This window comes from Aulonocara sp. 'chitande type north' Nkhata Bay, linkage group LG11 (assembly GCF_057382095.1).
Source record: "Aulonocara sp. 'chitande type north' Nkhata Bay isolate Kocher_YH1m ecotype deep benthic linkage group LG11, A_spYH_male_GT1.1, whole genome shotgun sequence".
Taxonomy (NCBI): Eukaryota; Metazoa; Chordata; class Actinopteri; order Cichliformes; family Cichlidae; genus Aulonocara; species Aulonocara sp. 'chitande type north' Nkhata Bay.
In genome coordinates, this window is record NC_141354.1 from 29063013 (window position 1) to 29080260 (window position 17248).

Consider the following 17248-nt stretch of genomic DNA (forward strand, 5'->3'; position numbering starts at 1 on the left):
TGGAACTGCTGCTGACTCAGAACGAAGTCATGAAGGATACGAATGCTTGGCAGATCTGTCCACTCCACCCTCTAAAGCATCTGAAGATGCTGAGAAACATCCTGCAGTCAGAACATTTCTAGCCAGGATCCTTTTGTTAGAAATCTTTTAAATCCACAGACATATGGTGAAATCTAAAGGTCAAAGGGCAGGCTGGGTACTTTTCATTGGGGTTGTTGTGGCAGTGACACCTTGGAGTTCTGTTCCTGGGAGTCAAAAGTAAAGAAGCTTTTTTGAAATACTGTACTTTAACATGATGATTGTTGTTGTTTTTTGTTTTTTTTGCTGTCATCTGATAAATGTGTCATCGTGCTGGGGGAGAAGAGACTTTCCCAATGCTAAAGTAAAAAGGCCAAAACATGAGGGGAAAACCCACATGATGAACGGTGGAAATTTAGTCTGCCACTTAAAATTGAGTTCTCTTAAAATTGCTTTTCTGTCTTTATACGTCTACAAGTTTTTGGTACTAGATCCTTGAGAATCCACAGTTGGAGCTCTTGAATACGGGGACCCATTGCTAAGTTTGTACTGCGCATCCTGCCCTTCCCACAGAGGCCAACAGATACCTGCATAATGACATATCAGCCCACATACAGACCAACAGGGGGGAGTGTGATGCCATTTCTTAACCTGTCATCTCAGAGGAGAAGAAGAGTTAAAAAAAAAAAGTAAATTAAAAACCATTTTACAGGATGTTGTCTACAGCTTTGTCATTTCTGCGGTTCATTCTGTTTATCCAATGAAGAGCCAGTGTTAAAAAGAAATGTTTTATTTGGCAGCAGCAGGATAAGGTATGGACAGTAGCACTTTGTGCATCAATATAATTTATAAAAACCAAGTATCACTTAAATTTACACAAAGCTGTTCACATTACTATCTGCATCAAACAACTGAGGCATAGCCATCGGTAAACCTGAACACCCTGGAAATGAGCCTAAGCAACATGGATTAACTGCTCACATTATTGGTAGGGTCTGATAAAACCGTCTTAAAGTAATTTGATTTGAGTGCTGAACATTGTTTTTAGTAGAGAGTTGTGCTCAATAGTCAAAAAGCACAAAAAAACAAAAAACCCTGAAGTATAAACTGGTGCTGTGTTCAGAACATAAAATCAGTGGTGTATAAAACAAACATCCCCACAGAAACACCATTCACCCTGGAACATCAGCAGGTGACTCTTAATTACGGCCGTCATTACATAATTGTTTTACACAGTGCTTGGTAACAGCGATGTTTAAGGCGAGCACCCGACATTCAGTCTCTCTGAAGCTCAACAACACCAGAGGTGTTCATTGGTCAGTCAATACAGGACCGTCAGTGATAGGTCAGTGGAACACCAGGGGCTGATGGGTCATTTGTCCTTCCTCGCCTCTGGTTCATCTGTTGGTGGTGTTGATGGTGGCGGTGATGGCGTCGCCGTCAGCTGTTTCATCTGTAGATCCACTTTGGCTCGGCGGTGTTTCTGGACCAGGTTGCCACCAGCAAACCCCAGGGCGCCGCCTCCCAGGGCGGCAGCTACCCCTGCAGCTTTAAAGCCAGCCAGCAGGCCAAGTGGGCCTCCTAATACACCGCCCAGCAGCGCCCCGGCAACCGGCAACACCGCCAACTTGTAGCCAACTGCCTGGAGAGACAGGAAAAAGAGATATGTTCTAGTTTAATTTAACACCGCTGCAGACACACACACACACACACACACACACCTTTCTTTGGTGGCATTAGTACTTTGTGGCTTCAAGACAGCGATAGAGTTTGGATGCGTCTTTCATGATCACACATCAACTCACAGAAGAAGGGAGATATTAGAAAATAAATACACAAACAGCCTTGCGTATGTAAATGTAACCGTCACTTCCACGGCTGCATCAAAGCGTTTTCATTATCTCCATTTAGGAAAAAAACAATCAGAGAGATGTGGGCTGTGTGTGTTATTACAGCTGTTATCATCAGAGTGGAAGGTGCTCTTTGCTGATGGCAATTAATGACTGATTCCCTGACCAACCTCACACACACACACACACACACACACACACATGCGGACACTCACTTGATTAACACTTCACCATTAAATTAATCTAGTTCAAAAGCTGGCATCGCTTGTCCCCACCCCTGTGGCAGTTGAGGGAATGTTAATTTCATCTGAGCTGAGTTAAAAGGAGTCTGGGTGCAGGTGTGGAGGGTGGAGGAAGCGTGGGTGTCGTGTGTGACTATGAGTCTGTGTCTGTGTGTAATGCCGTTTGACCTGATGACAGATTACAAGCTTTCAAATGCGTTAAAACATCTGACGTCCTTCGCACCCGCCTTATCTCTCCACAACCTCCTCTAATGTGCGGCCCACTCCATCTACCCGTGACCTTACAGAGAGGTCAGCTTTCGTTTAGTTTATTTGGGTCAATTTAATTTTAAAGAAACTGCTTAAAAAGAATGCTTTATTGAAAAAAAGTTCAAAGGTCAGTGTGTCCTGACTGTTAACAGCACAGGGTTTTTGTTTAATCAGTCTGTATGCACAGACCCTGATGTAGAGCTCAAATAATTTACAGAGATGTTTTTGTTTGCTTTTTACTTGGTTGATTCACAATTTAAAGTCCACTTTAAGGTAGAAAATCTTAATAAAATAATAAATTTTGCCTGATTTCTTCCAAAAGATGCTTTTGCTGCTAATCGAATATCCCTGATTGTACTGCTAAAACAGTACAATCAGCCTGGTCTGGGTAATTTAATGACAATTTTCATACATTTTTAAAACATTTCATAAACAGACTCATTAGCTAACTGAAAAATGATAAAATTATGAAAACAAGATGCCTGTCAATATTGTTCTGACCCTTTATTTAAACTCAACTACTCTGCAGATTACTGAGTAGTGTTAGCTGTGCTAGAGAGGCTGATATAATACATTTTTTTCTACGTCATGATCTCAAAAAAAGAAATTTACCCTGACTGTATTTTGGTGCTGGCAGAAAACTCAAAAGCAAGCAGATAGTCCTAAAGGAAGCAAAAGAGGAAAGCAGATGACAGAGGGCTGTTTTTTTAGTTATGTAAGCATTTACAGGTGTGACTGTGTGTCATCACCATCTCTGAGTGTTTGTAATTACAGTCCAATTACTCCACAGTGAGCTCAAACAAAGACAAACATGGACGGCTTCTTAGATTTCTCAAACTAAATGTAAAGTCAGGAAAATCTGTACCGAAAAGCACGATTGTTCATTTTCATCGTGCGCGTGCGTGTGCATGTGTTTGCCATTTGACAAAAACAGGTGATTCATTCTGGGTATTACACACAAACCTTTCGACATTTCAAGTGTGTGATACGTGTGAAGGGCACTGAGTCGTCTGCTGACTTACACTCAGCGCAGAGCAGTGTAAGGGCGTGCTAAGCTAAAGGCAGTGCTGCTCCTGGAAAACTATTAAACAATCATTTAAACCTCTTCTCAGTGCCACACACACACACACGTACAAACATACAAACAAACTTCTCTTCTTGTCTCTTGTCGCCCCTCTTATCCCGCCTCTCTCCATCCCTCTCCTCTCTCTATTTCCTTAATTGCAGCTTTCCTCCGTATTCGAACAGATCAATAGGGACAAACGCTGTGGAATGGCTGGGAGGCAAAGTGCCATCGATCTCCCCATCTCCCAAACACATGCACACACATCAGATTATCAGCACACACACATTAATACACACCTTCCCCAGGCTCTTGGTCCCCTCCTCCACGTTGGCAGCGGCTGTGTTGACGTTGTCCTCTATGCTGTCAATCTTCTCCTGCTGGGACTGATGCGCAGGGGTTAGACACACACAACACGTATTAACACACACTCATATGCTAGCAAGCAGATTCACTTACAAACACGCGCACACAGACACACGTGTAAGCACAATTGTTGTGCAGATATTTTTTTACCCATCCAAATTCTGCTCCGCAGGACAAGTTAACAACAGAGGGGTGTGTTTGGAGGCTGCAGGTATATTCAAGGGAGATTTCAGTGAGGGTGGGGGTCATATGGTGTGTGCGCGTGTGTGGCATTGTGTAGATCTCATGAAATATTCAGAGTGGCAGCTGTCTCTCTCCATGTGAGGGTTGGATGGACACAGTGACCAAATAACAACCGGAGCATTTTTCTTCCTCAAAACGGTTTCTTTCTTTCTCTTTCTTTCATTCTCGCGAACTAAAAATCCGCTTCTCTTATGAATACCCGCGTGAAAGCTTCCTGTTATTTTGTGATGGTTTTCGGAGATTTTAAACCTGTAACCCTAGACTTAGAGATCGTGTGTTAGATTTTTCACATTTTCATTTTCTGCACCATTCTTCTTTCCAGCTTAAAAGCTGCAGTGGCACAGAGAATTGGGATAAAATGAGCGGCAACAACCAATTATTATAATTACTCTGATTAATCAAAAATTTGCAGATTTGGCTTTTACTAATAATTTAACCAGTAAAATGTCAGAAAAAAGTGGGAAAAAAAGCTTTAGCTCCTTTTTTAGCTCCACCAAAAGTGCCAAAGCCCAAAACTGTTAATGTAACTCTCCCATTAAAAGTGATCATGACCCACTGTTCACTTTTATTTTAAAAGAAAAATATCCTAATATAACCAGATATAATAACAGCACTCACAAAAGAAAGAATCTTGACTAGAATAGTTATTTGACGTTAACCATGTTCTGACTGTGTTCATGAGTTTTGGTGAATGTTTAAAAGATCCTCGTAGCTGTTAGTTTATAACATTTAACACCAGTAATTCCAAAACAATCAGACAGCTCTATTATTATAATACTGTAATGGGAATTAATTTCATGCCGTGTTTCTGCCTCAGTACAGACACAGAAACATACAGATAAGCCTGAAGGCGCCCCAACATCGGAACAGACACAAACATGACGCATGTACAGACACAACCACACACTCACACTCACTCAGTATTTCCACTGTGGCTGAGTGCTGGAATATTACTCCCCTAACGGCTCCTTTCACCCTTGAGACACCACAACATGTCTATGCTCTTTCTGCCACACCCCCTCCCCGTGCCTCTTTGTGTTTTTTCAGCCTAGCTACATCTTTACCCGCCCTCCTCTTCACTGTTAATCTCTCCTTCACTCAGCCTCCCTCCATCCCTAAGGATAAGACTGATAATCTGAGCCGTCTGTTCTCCACCTGCTCCGATGTATCCCTTGTTTCCCCTCCTCTCTCCTCCCCCTGTGAAAACCTGCCCCCCCCCTTTCTCCCTGCTTCACTCTCACTCATCTACTTCTGAATCTCTCCTCCGCTGAAGGGCCTCTGGGGCCCCAGCACTACTCCGGAGCTGCTCTGTGTAAGCTTGTCTCAGTGGGGCCTTACCAAGCAACGCAAGCGAGCACGCGCACACAGACACACACAGGTCAAATACACACCACCCACCTCCTGGAGGTGCTCAGACCTCTATCACATTGTTTTTGTTCACAGGGGTGGCTGTGCACACATGTAGACAAAGAAATGCAGAGCTGAGCATTTGTACTCACATGGACGAGGATAGAAAACTCTGTCACCAAACCGCTCAGCTCCTTCAGATCCTGAAAGGGGGAGAAAAAAAAATAAATTAAAATGCTGTATTGATTTGTTTGAGGTGCTTATCGTACAAATCTACAGCTACAAAGTGTCCAGACTGTCAGTGAATGGGATTCATAACTGCATTAACGAGACTGACTAATTAGGATGTGCTATAGATCTAAATGTGTCTGCAGGAACAGATATCATGGCATACATGTGAAATAAATCATGAATTTAAATTTAGCTGTGTGAGTTTCAGGGTTCTCGTACCATGCTGATAACTATGACATGTCGCCTGTGAAAAAAAAAAACGCCCGCTGTGTTGCTTTTAAATAGAGATGGCACGATACCACTTTTTTATGTCCGATACCGATACCGATATCATAAATTTGGATATCTGCCGATACCGATATGAATCCGATATAGTGTTTTTTAATCAACAAAACTGTTTTTTTAAAATATCTTGCTGCATTTTGTATAAGTTCATACTCAAGTTTAAAACAACAACTACACTAAAGCTATTCTGTTATACCTATATGCAAAAAAAAAAAATTTCATAGTTCAGAAATACTGATCAATCTAATAAACTTAAACCTACACCATCCTCCCTATTCTGGTATTTTAAAGAGTACTTAGCGTAAATATTAAGCAACCTAACTAATAGGGTTCCAACTCCCAGCAACAACAAAAATAAATAAATAAAAAATAGGGAACCACCCCTCACACTCCACCTCATGATGCTTAATCAACGTAATCAACCTTAATTTGATGCAGTGTGAAAAAAAATGCACAGAAATCAATTATTTTTCAAGAAATATTAAATAGATTCAACATCTTTCTTCAACAAAATTGCAGACTGCACAGATGGTACCTTCCCAAAGGAAAAAGTACTATAGCTTACTAGGGTATATATATTAGACTTAATAGTCACTATATACAGTAATGGACTTCTATTCATTTTACATCAAATTAAAACTTTGGGTGTAAGATTCGGATAATTATTTATTAAAAGCTAGACATTTTAAATGAGAATAAGAAAGAAAAGTATGTCTTTGTGCCCCCTTTTCCCTGTTCATGCCCTATCGGCCCCCCTGGCTAAACTTTGCTAGATCCGCCCCTGCACAGTTACCAGCCGTCAGCTACATAGAAAAAGATCCTCGAGTAGAAAGTAATAATAAATAAATTCTAACAACAGCTTATCAAGCTTAAACGTGCTGCTGTTGTTCAGCCGCTGGTTTCCTCTTTCTGGTGCAAAGTGGACCAAAAACAAACTAGAGACACGGACTCGCGACAGAAAAGCCGATCAGCTGATCATTAAGCAGTTTCATGATTGAAGTAGCAGCCAGAAGAAGCAGTCGCTCCATATATGTTTGGTAAGCTTAACGCAGGAATGCTTTACAAACATTCAGAGATGGACTTACACACTTGCTTTACTTCTCTCGGGGATAACTTTGTCGGAGATGAAATGCCGGGTTGCTAGCGAAGCTCCACATGCTATCCAGACCACCGACAGGTCCTGCATGCCACAGCTGCTCTATCACGTGATGCATACTGCTCTGACGTGCTAACGTTCTGAGGTGAGTTACGGCGTGTTGCAAGTTTTGAGAGGTGCTTTCGTGATATTTAATGGATCGGATTAAATTTTTTATTTTTCTCCGATATCCGATCCAGTAATTTAGGTCAGTATCGGACCGATACCGATACGTAATATCGGATCGGTCCATCTCTACTTTTAAAGTCTTTTTCCAGGTGAGAGTTCATGCATACGATAAACCCCTCACCCTCGCTTCTCTATCAGCACACTAAAAAGGACCACAGAACACCACCCAGTCAGTAGCAGCGACTGTGGATACAGCAACAAATGTAAGGCATAGTTTTGTTGGTTTGCTATTATCCTATTAGGCCTAAAAAAGAAGAAGAAAAAAAAACCGAGAGATTGAAATTGCATGCCTGAAACAATAAATCGACTTCTTTGTTTGCTATGAGATCACAGCAAAGAAATAAGTCAAAACTTGTAGGATAAAAACACCCCACCATAACAGACAAATGATTTTTTTATTTATAATCAACACACAGGCTTAAAGCACGACATTTGTGAATATTCCCAAGGACTTCCTTCATTCATACATACATACATACAGCTTACCTAACAATTAGAACATATCTGACTATGACTGGCAGACTAAAGCTTGTTCCAGACGTGCATACCTCTTCCAGGTTATCCCAGGACTCAGCTGCTCTCTGATCAGGAGGGATTTCTGGGAGCTGGACCTGGCTTTGCCTGCCAAATCCTGGTACGTCGCTCGTATTGTCATCAGTGTGGCAGCTACTGGATGCACAGCTGGATGAATGAGTGGCAGGTGGTGACGCTGGAGCGGGCTGAGGCTCGGGGTTAGAGTGCAAACGGAGGAAGTCCTGTGCGGCGGCTGACGCCCTGTCTCTGACCGGCTTGATGAGTGCTTCCAGAGCGTCGGCGTCTTCAGCACGGACCCGAGTGCACAGCTTCTCCATCTCTCTCATGTTGGCTCTCAGCTGCTGCAGAGGCGCAGAAGAAGAGAACATTTTTCAGTTTGAATGACAGTGAGTGGTATGAATGTGAGGGAGAAGGGACACTTGGACGGCCAGAAGGACAAGCAAACCTGTGGTTAAATACAGCCGTCACTGCCAAAACAAAAACATGCAAGAAAAAAAAAAAAAAAAAAAAAAATAGAAAATGTGACGAGGCAGACGTGGCATAACAAATCCAAAATCTCCAATCTGGAAATAGTAACATCTCAAATCATCTCAATATCAAACATACATTTTCCCTCTGGCATGCAGACACTCCAGTTGTAAAGACTGTTTGGATGAGAGTTGTGAAATTTCTTTCTTCCCTCATTTAATGGAACTAGATGGCATTCACTCTGTGTTCAAAGCACAAAACATGATCGGGTGACATTTTAAAAAAAAAATTAAAAAAAATAAATAAAACACACTACTTTCTTTCTGCTGTCTACATCCGCCAGCTAAAGGAAGCTCACAGCTACCTGACATTATAGCTCAGCCGATGGGGAGTCCTTAACGTTTACATTAAATCCTGTCACCCTGTCAAGAGCACAAGCACGTCATCATCAGTAGATGCACTGTGATACGTCTGCAGGGTGTAGTTCAGTAACAATTAAAATGGTTCTTGGTCACAATGTTAAGTTTTCTGAGCAACCAGGTCATGATTTATATCACCCAAAAAGAGCACTTTGCTCTGACTGCAGGTTTACTTGTGGTTCCCAGAATATTTAAAAGAGGGGGGGCAGAGCCTTCAGTTTTCAGGCCCCCTTTCTGTGAAACCAGCTTCCAGTTTGGATTTGGGAGACAGACAAACTCTCTACTTTTAAGATGATACAGCATATAGTTAGGGCTGGATCATGTGACTCTGAATCCTCTCTTAATTACATTGATGGGGGCTTCCCACGATGAATGTTTCTTGTTGACGCACATTTTTCACTCATTATGCGTTTACACACCACTATGGTTACTTTGTCCTGTCCCCCTCCCCTTATCCCGAACCAGTGGCAACAGCTGGCCGCCCCTGCCTGAGCCATCCCTCTGTCGCCACAGCACCTGCTCATAAGGGGTCATATGTTAGTTCTCTGTATTATGGTAGGGTCTTTACCTTACAATATAAAGCACCTTGAAGCAACCGTTGTTGTGAGTTGACATTATATAATTAAAAGTGAATTGAATTCAATGATTTCTGTGAAGAAACATGCTTCTGATGAGATTTTTAAACTTTTTTTTTCCTTTGGTGCTTTGAGCAGGTGCCTTACAGTTCACTATATTCAACTCACAGCTAAAACAATCATATATTCCATCACTGAAACCAATTCTGCCCAAAAACATATAACATAACCGTTCACACAATAGGAAACAAAATGATTTTTACTTTACACATAACATCAGTTGAATTCAAGAGAAAACACAAGTTCTTGTTCATTTAGCAATTGGCTAAATGAACTTCTTTGGCAATACAACACACACATATTCAGTGTGTTGTATTGCCAAAATGATGTGAACTAGAGTATTATGCAAAGGTTTTGAGCCTTCATATTTTACTTCCAAGCAATCAGACTGTCCTGTTATTTTTTAAAGTCATCTTGAACAATAGTTCACCAGACTTTGTGAAGGTCATTCAAAGGTTGTCTTTGGACTGATTTTACTCCGTTTCAGTCGTGTTCTTGTACCTGTCGATTATCACTGATTACCACTCAGTGTGTTAATAGACCTCTCTGCATTGAATCATATTTGTTATTAATCTCTGTCTCTCTTCCACAGCATGTCCTTTATCGCGTCTTCCTCCCTCACCCCAACCAGTCGCGGCAGATGGCCGCCCCTCCCTGAGCCTGGTTCTGCTGGAGGTTTCTTCCTGTTAAAAGGGAGTTTTTCCTTCCCACTGTTACCAAAGTGCTTGCTCATAGGAATGTCATATGATTGTTGGGTTTTTCACTTTATGTATTATTGTAGGGTCTACCTTGCAATAAAAAGCACCTTGAGGCAACTGTAGTTGTGATTTGGCGCTATATAAATAAAACTGAATTAAATGTTTGTTTCTTAAACCACTTAGCACTGACCACCGAGTAATTCAAGCATAGCAAGGCCCCAAACTCAAGAGATTAACTAGTGTTGTGTTTACACATAAATTAACTAAGTTGTCTGTTAATTTAATTGGATAGAAAAGCAAACATCACATCACTATCAGTCACGGACTGGCCTCCCCAGAACCCGCACCTCAACCTTATTGGAGCAGTGTGGGATCACCTTGACAGAGAATGGAAGAAAAGGCAGACAACACCCAAAGAAGAGCTTTGAATGAGAAGAAATCTGGCTAAGAGAGTTCAGGCTATGTTGAAGAATAAAGGTTGTCATACAAAGTATTAACGTTCAAGCTTGTTAGAACTGTACAAACTCTGATATGCCTCAGATTCTGTATTTCTATGTACGCTTTCATGTATTTCAATACATTGTTGCACCCATATTGTTTTTGTTTTTTTTCCTACCAGAATATAAAAGAAGAGTGGTGCAAGCTTTAGATATGAGGCTGAGGAACATCGCAGCGATCATCCCTCCAGGCAGCAGCATGACCTGGGTTCACAGGTTTTTGTCTTTTGTTTTGTTGTCAGAGATGTGCCAATAACACATTCTGCTAATTACATGACATGAATATGCATATGCATATCCTTGTTCACAGAAGCAAAAAAAAAAAACAACACACTATAGGTCATGTGCCTTTTAGCCTGCAAATTAACTGTGACTGTATGTAGTTCAAACACAAATGCCGCAAATAAAAACAGTACAGACTCTGCTCTCCTGTGTTAAAGTGTTTGCAGTAGCTCGTGTGGCAAAAGTGGGGCTACTGAGGTCTGTCTGCAATCTTCTCTTGGGAGTTAGCTTGGTGCTAGGCTAGCTAGAGAGTATGTTATGGTGATGGGTGGGAAAACAGGCTTTTTTCCAAACAGATAAAATAAATCAACATAAGCATGCAGTGCCAATGATCAAAATAGGAACTCTGAATGACATAAACCAACCTATTTTCCTATGTTTGAACATTAAGCACACAGACAAACATCTAAAGCAGGGCAGACAAACTCCTACTCTGGATTTACACCATGAAGACATGGGAAAGCACTCTGTGTGGACCCCTGAGGGTTCGCCGGGTAATGGTGAGAGGATAGATGTGTGCCTGTATGGAGTTATTTCACCTTCAGAGACATGGTGGCTTCTAGGCAACAACATCCCCTGAGGCATTTCACACTCACTATGTGAACAAGTTCACACACATGCGGACACAACACAAGAAAGATGGATTCTAGGTTTAGCAGCAGCTCTTTTCTTGTCCTGATTTAGTAAATTTATATAGATAACGCTGTTTCCAAAAGTACGTGTTTGTGTATATGTACACATGCTGTTAATTCCAGCTGAACAGATTTCGTTGCTATTGATTTGCTCAACAGGAGGCAATTTTCTTGTCATCAACATCATGCAGCGTAGCTGGTGACATAGAGAGGGAGACTTCAGTCTCAAAAGTGGTTTCTGCTGTTGGATACTTCACTGTCAAATCACCTCCATCACAACTGTAAAACAATAAATAAAAAAAAAAAATACTGGCAGTGACCAGTGGTACCCCTCAGCCTCCTAGTACACTGAAGGTATGAATTCCAAAACCCCACGTCCCCTCGTTCTCAAGGTATTGCATTCACAAGACTTTCAGAAAACTTGACCTCTCACCTTCAACCTTCAGATCAAGGTCACCGAGATTCAAAGTCATCCTACATTGCTTCGCTCTCGAGTTATCACATTCATAAACTTGGGTGTCTGTGTTGCCTGCCTGCCTGCCAGCCCGCCCAGCAGAGTTATAACAATACTCCATCAACCCTATCTGCTGAGGAAGAGCAAAAGGTGTGCCTGAAAGTAGCTGGACCTTATGTTGAGTACTTGTCTCTGCGAAGCTGCTGTTTTTCTGTTGCTCAGTGACTTATTTCACACAAATCAGTATTCGTTTTAATATACTGGCACGCTTCAAAAGGCATCTGTTTGAGTCACAGATCATTTCAAACAGGCTTGATAACGATGACTGACACATTTCTCCTTCATTCAGACGTCACAACAAATGCTGCCTGTTTAAACACTGGATAAAGACACTGGTTGCTGCCCTTTTACTCTGTCTTTACTTCGATCTTCAAACTGGAACAACATGACAGGCACAGATCAGAAACATCAAGATCCGATATTTAAAGAGGTCATGGGGTGCACATTTTGGAGACAAAAAAATATAATACGCAGAGTCATGCTTGTTCAGGAATTTCAATAGGCGGTGAGTCATGTCATCCTCTAAACAATTGTCACATTCACTAAACAAACACATACACACAAACACGCCTCTGCTTTTCTATTTACTTCACAGGTTATCACTTCATACCTGAACAGTTCTGCTGGCATTAATATGCTCCTGATGAAGGCGATCCCATTGCTGGGTATGCTGGTACTGTGAAAGAAACTAGGAGTTATTTATCTGAAGGCTGGAAGTAAGAGTTTGAAAGTGAGGTTGTGATCCTGTGTGCAGCCAGATTTGAGCCGTCACCTTCAGTATGTTGTTATGGTGTTTCTGCAGTCTCTCCAGGTCTGTGGGCAGAGCCACTTTAATGAACTTGTGGATCGGTGCCTCCAGGCGCCTCAGTGTCAGCTTGTTGCCTTCCTCTGCCATGTGTCCCGCTGACTGCCCACAGCCAACACTACTGCGTAACTTTGACAAGACACCTGCTCAGCTTTATCTCGCTGCGCCCACAGATACTGTAAATACCAGCAGAGTATTTTAATATACAAAATTAATAAACTCAGCAGCACATGTAAGTCTGAAAAAACTGCCACCTCAAAAGGCCAGCGTCCGGCGGCATAACCAGACAGTTTGCACAAGTGTGGCCATGATCAGACCATTACTTACACTGGGGTGTGACAGAAAATCATATTTAACTATCCTTTTTTTAAAAAAACAAAACAAAACAAAAAAAAAACAAAAAAAAAACAAAAACAGGCCAAACTGTTGTACACCAAATAGTTAAGCTTAAGTCATTAACGTTTTGCATTTGTTTATGAAAACAGACATGTACAAGCCATTCCCCTCTGTGTATCAAAGTATTCTAGATTCAAATGTGAGGCCATCTGTCTGACAGATAAAGCCTGGCCCAAATTGGTTCATGCAGCAAGACAATGACCCCAAGCACAGCAGCAAATCCACAACAGAACAGCTAAGAATGACAACAATCAAGCTGAGGCAACAGCTCAAAGTTAACCTCAACCTAATTGAAATTCTGTGGTGGAATCTTGGATCTACAAGCTACTGGATCAAATGGTGTACTCAGTTTTCCACAGGACTGCATAACAGAAGTGTTTACACAGTCAAAATGTTTTTAAGTACAGTAAATACTGTCATTAAAAAAAAATGACAAAAAATAAATAAATGATAGAAACAAAGCAAACAAAAAACAGTGACAGTTACTAGATAAAACTCCAGTTTTTCGTGTATATTAATGTTTAAACTATCATTTGAAGACATGTATTTGGGCTTTGGTGAGGATAACTAGCTTGCAGCTTTGTATTCACACTGTACTGTAGATGTTTATAATAAAACTGATATATGTATAATTCAAGCATATCAAAGGCACTAAATCAAGTGACGAACCAATGGCATGCCTTCAGAAAACAGACAACTTAGCAAATAACCAATTTTAAATTAAACATTTTAAAATTGGTTAAACATTTTTACTGGCAGCCTGTCCCAAAAATACACAATTTGTTCTCGTTTTAGTCGAATCTAGGGCTGTTCGATATAACGATATATATCGGATGACGAAACGTCTATCGTTTCATTTTATGCTATTGTTTATTTCGTGGTGTCACAAAATAAACTGTTTACGGCAATATTTTTTTTTTTCATCGTTTTGATGGTCACTGTAGTGGCTATATTAATTTCTTAAAGTTCTCTCTTTCTCTTATATTTAATATAACCACACTACAGACGGACAAGCGCCTGTTTTTATGCTTTATGGTTAGCAACAACGACGGTAACACCATCGCGTGTCCGCTTGTTTATGTTCCACACAAACCTTTCACAATAAAGCTCAAGATCCTGTTAAGAATTTTCAAAATAAACTGAATCACGTGAAAGAGCAGATTATTTACGGATGAGAAGTAAAAAAAAAAAAAAAAAAAAAAAAAAAAGAGCCGCCAGGTGCTAAAAAATAAACCTTAGACTCAAACGTTAGAACAGCCTTTTCCCCGCAGCACGCCGTGTAATAAATACTCACAAAGAAAACGGCGGCTGTTACAACTTATGGCTAAAAAATGTATCGTTTCATGCATCTGTTAAAACACTCGACTCCAGCTACATGACGCGCAGCTGTTAACACTTCCCGCAAGTCAAGCTGCACGAGATTCACAGAATTTACAGAAAATGTTACATATCGTTATCGGGACGATAGAATTCTTATATCCGGATATGAGATTTTGGTCATATCGCACAGCCCTAGTCGAATCCATGAGAAAAAATAAAAAATCCAATGTTCACACAGTTTGACAGGCATAAAATAGTGTGTTCGCACCAACATGGTGATTCCCAACAGCCATTAGGTAAAAACTTGGAATATTTCGGCATAGTGAGCAGTGTATCCTGAGAAAGAAATAAATGAAATTGGTCCTTTAGTTGAGTCACCAACTGTTCACTGAAGCCTCATTAGAAATGGTCTCAGTGGAAGGGTGGCTGTCAAGAAGCCTTTCATACGGAATAGAAATATGGTGAAAAAGGGCAAATTACACAAAAACCAATTTGGGAAAATAAAACATGTATGGAAAAGGGCAAATTACACAGCCCGCCCAGCAGAGTTATAACAATGCATGCATGTATGTATATTTGCAACAGGTGTAATGGACTCATGAATACAAATTTCAAGGGAGACAATCATGAGTGTCTACATTCATCTGTAAAACACACTGGAGGCTCTGTCATGGTTTGGGGCTTGGGATATCTTTAAAAAAAGAAAAAAGAAAAAAAAACCTAAAAAAAAAGCCATAGGTAATTAATTTTTCAGCAATGACATTAATCCCAAATACAATGTCAGATTCTCCAAAAGCATACCAGAATAGAAAAAGCACAATGGAACAGTCAGTCCTGGATTTTCTCCCCAGAGGCCCACATACAAGTGGCTCAAAACTTTTGCACAGCAATATAACTCTTATTAGCAGTTCATACCAAAACAAACAAACAAAAACAAGAACAAGAACAAAAACACCAGGTTATTTTACTTGTTGTTTCGTTTGTTCCAGCGTTAATGGCAATTAACTTCGGAGTGACGTAAAGTGTTTGATGACGCCTTCTACTGTTCCCTTCAGTCCACATTTCGAGGCCACGTCGCACGAACTGTCCCTGAACAGAAAGTGAAATCACTCAGTTTGGCTAATGACAGCAGACTGGCCCAGCAGGTAACGCTAAATTAATCCATTAGTGTCACTAGCTAACTGCTGAGGACGTCAAGAGCTTTGTGAACGGCAGAAAACTTCCCAGACGGAGTTACTAGCTAATTCAGTAACTTCACCCGGATACAGGGAGCTATCAGCCCGCTGCTGAAAACATAAACTCACAGGGCGCACATCGACACTTACCAGTAAAAAGACAACTCGACAAAGTCATTTACACTCGCTAATGACTACTGCGAGCCTCCATATTGTGAAGAAAAACTTAAACGTTCAGACAACAACTCGCTGCCTCTTCGGACAGAGGTGTCGTTTATAAACAGCTCCCAGTACGTCCGCGAATAGTTTCCGACCACAATCAGCAGCCGCAGAACATAATGTTCCTCATCACTACCCCGTGATCCCTGTTCTGATAGCGAATCAGTGACATGTTTCTAAAATAATACTCCCGCTGACGGTAGTGTTTATTTCCCCCATCTGTCACATTTTATTGCTTCAGGAAAATGACTGTTTACCATCTGTTCTTCATCTAAAAAAAATTAAAAGATTTGCACACTCAATTTCTTACATTAAAAAATTTAGGATGCAGTAGCCACTAGTTTCACCCTGCCCTCCAAAAAGCCTTATTTATCTGAATATTGTTATTAGATTTAAAACAATATATTTGATGTTCTTTGTTAAAGATAAACGATGACATAACAGCGAAACTGACCAGTTAAATTAACACAGATATCAACTTTTTGTGGCTACTTAACATTTCTAAGCTGGTTGGGGTTTTGTTCGGGCGTTTGGACTTCACAGCTTAGTCATTTCCAAGCTGCTGGCCTCAGCCCTGATATGTGGTCATACTGTTTTTTAAAATACACCGTGAAAGTGAAAATGTATGACATTTCAAAAATGTGTCATGGCCCTTTCTTTTTTTCTTTTCTTTTTTTTTGCCAGCCAGACATTTAAACTAAAATGAACATGTGCTACAAATAAATAAATACAAGTTAGAAATGCTAGATTGTTCACACTTGCGCGTCTTCCACACCGCTTTTTACCGTGCGTGAAACAGCATCAATCCTGTGGAAGGAAACATTAGATGTGATATTTTTTGTCTGTGTTGCGTTTGGAAGAAAGACTGGGGTTCCCCCTCCTCTACTGTGAGATCAGCCAGCGTGAGTGGGTCTATTGCATGTTTCCACTTCTATTCTTCAGCACCTTTTACCTTTGACATTTAGGCCAACCCCCCACACACTCTTCCCTCAGCGGATGCTCCAATGCGAAGGGCCACAGCACACAGTCCCCAGCTACAGGGGATTTCCCCTGGTGCTGTACACATGTTGTTAATGTGTGTGTGTGTGTGTGTGTGTGTGTGTGTGTGTGTGTGTGTGTGTGTGTGTGTGTGTGTGTGTGCTCATATGTGTTTGCTTGTGTTTATGCCAGTGTGTCTGTCCACTTTCAGGGGACTCCCAGACTTGCAGACTGAGGGGGAGGAGGGAATAGAGCTGACAGCCTAAATAGCAAATCATCATCAAAAATGTTTCTGTCTCTGTGTTTGTGGAGACAGAGAGAGAGAGAGAAGGAGGAGGAGGAGGAGGAGGTGTCTGAGCGTGTGTAAGTTGTACCCTTGATGTGGGCACATCAAGGGTACTTACAAAGAAGAAGCATGTCCCGTTATGTAAATCATTCAAGTCTAAGGTGAAGACTTG

The 17248-nt window shown here is 41.1% G+C and overlaps 1 protein-coding gene across 2 annotated transcripts; it reads right to left on the reverse strand.

Moving 5' to 3' along the window:
• Window positions 1-792: 792 nt before the first annotated feature.
• Window positions 793-15916, reverse strand: stx17 (syntaxin 17). 2 transcript variants are annotated; one of them, XM_086311883.1, is made up of 8 exons: window positions 15744-15916; window positions 15387-15507; window positions 12670-12878; window positions 12508-12573; window positions 7767-8093; window positions 5531-5581; window positions 3722-3808; window positions 793-1660 (listed from the first exon to the last, which is right to left on the reverse strand). In XM_086311883.1, the coding sequence occupies exons 3-8, from the start codon at window positions 12790-12792 to the stop codon at window positions 1391-1393; spliced, it is 924 nt and encodes a 307-aa protein (XP_086168009.1). In that variant the 5' UTR covers window positions 12793-12878; window positions 15387-15507; window positions 15744-15916; the 3' UTR covers window positions 793-1390. The 2 variants fall into 2 exon arrangements, with proteins under 2 accessions (XP_086168009.1, XP_086168010.1); XM_086311884.1 differs by lacking the exon at window positions 15387-15507.
• Between the last annotated feature and the right edge of the window lie 1332 nt (window positions 15917-17248).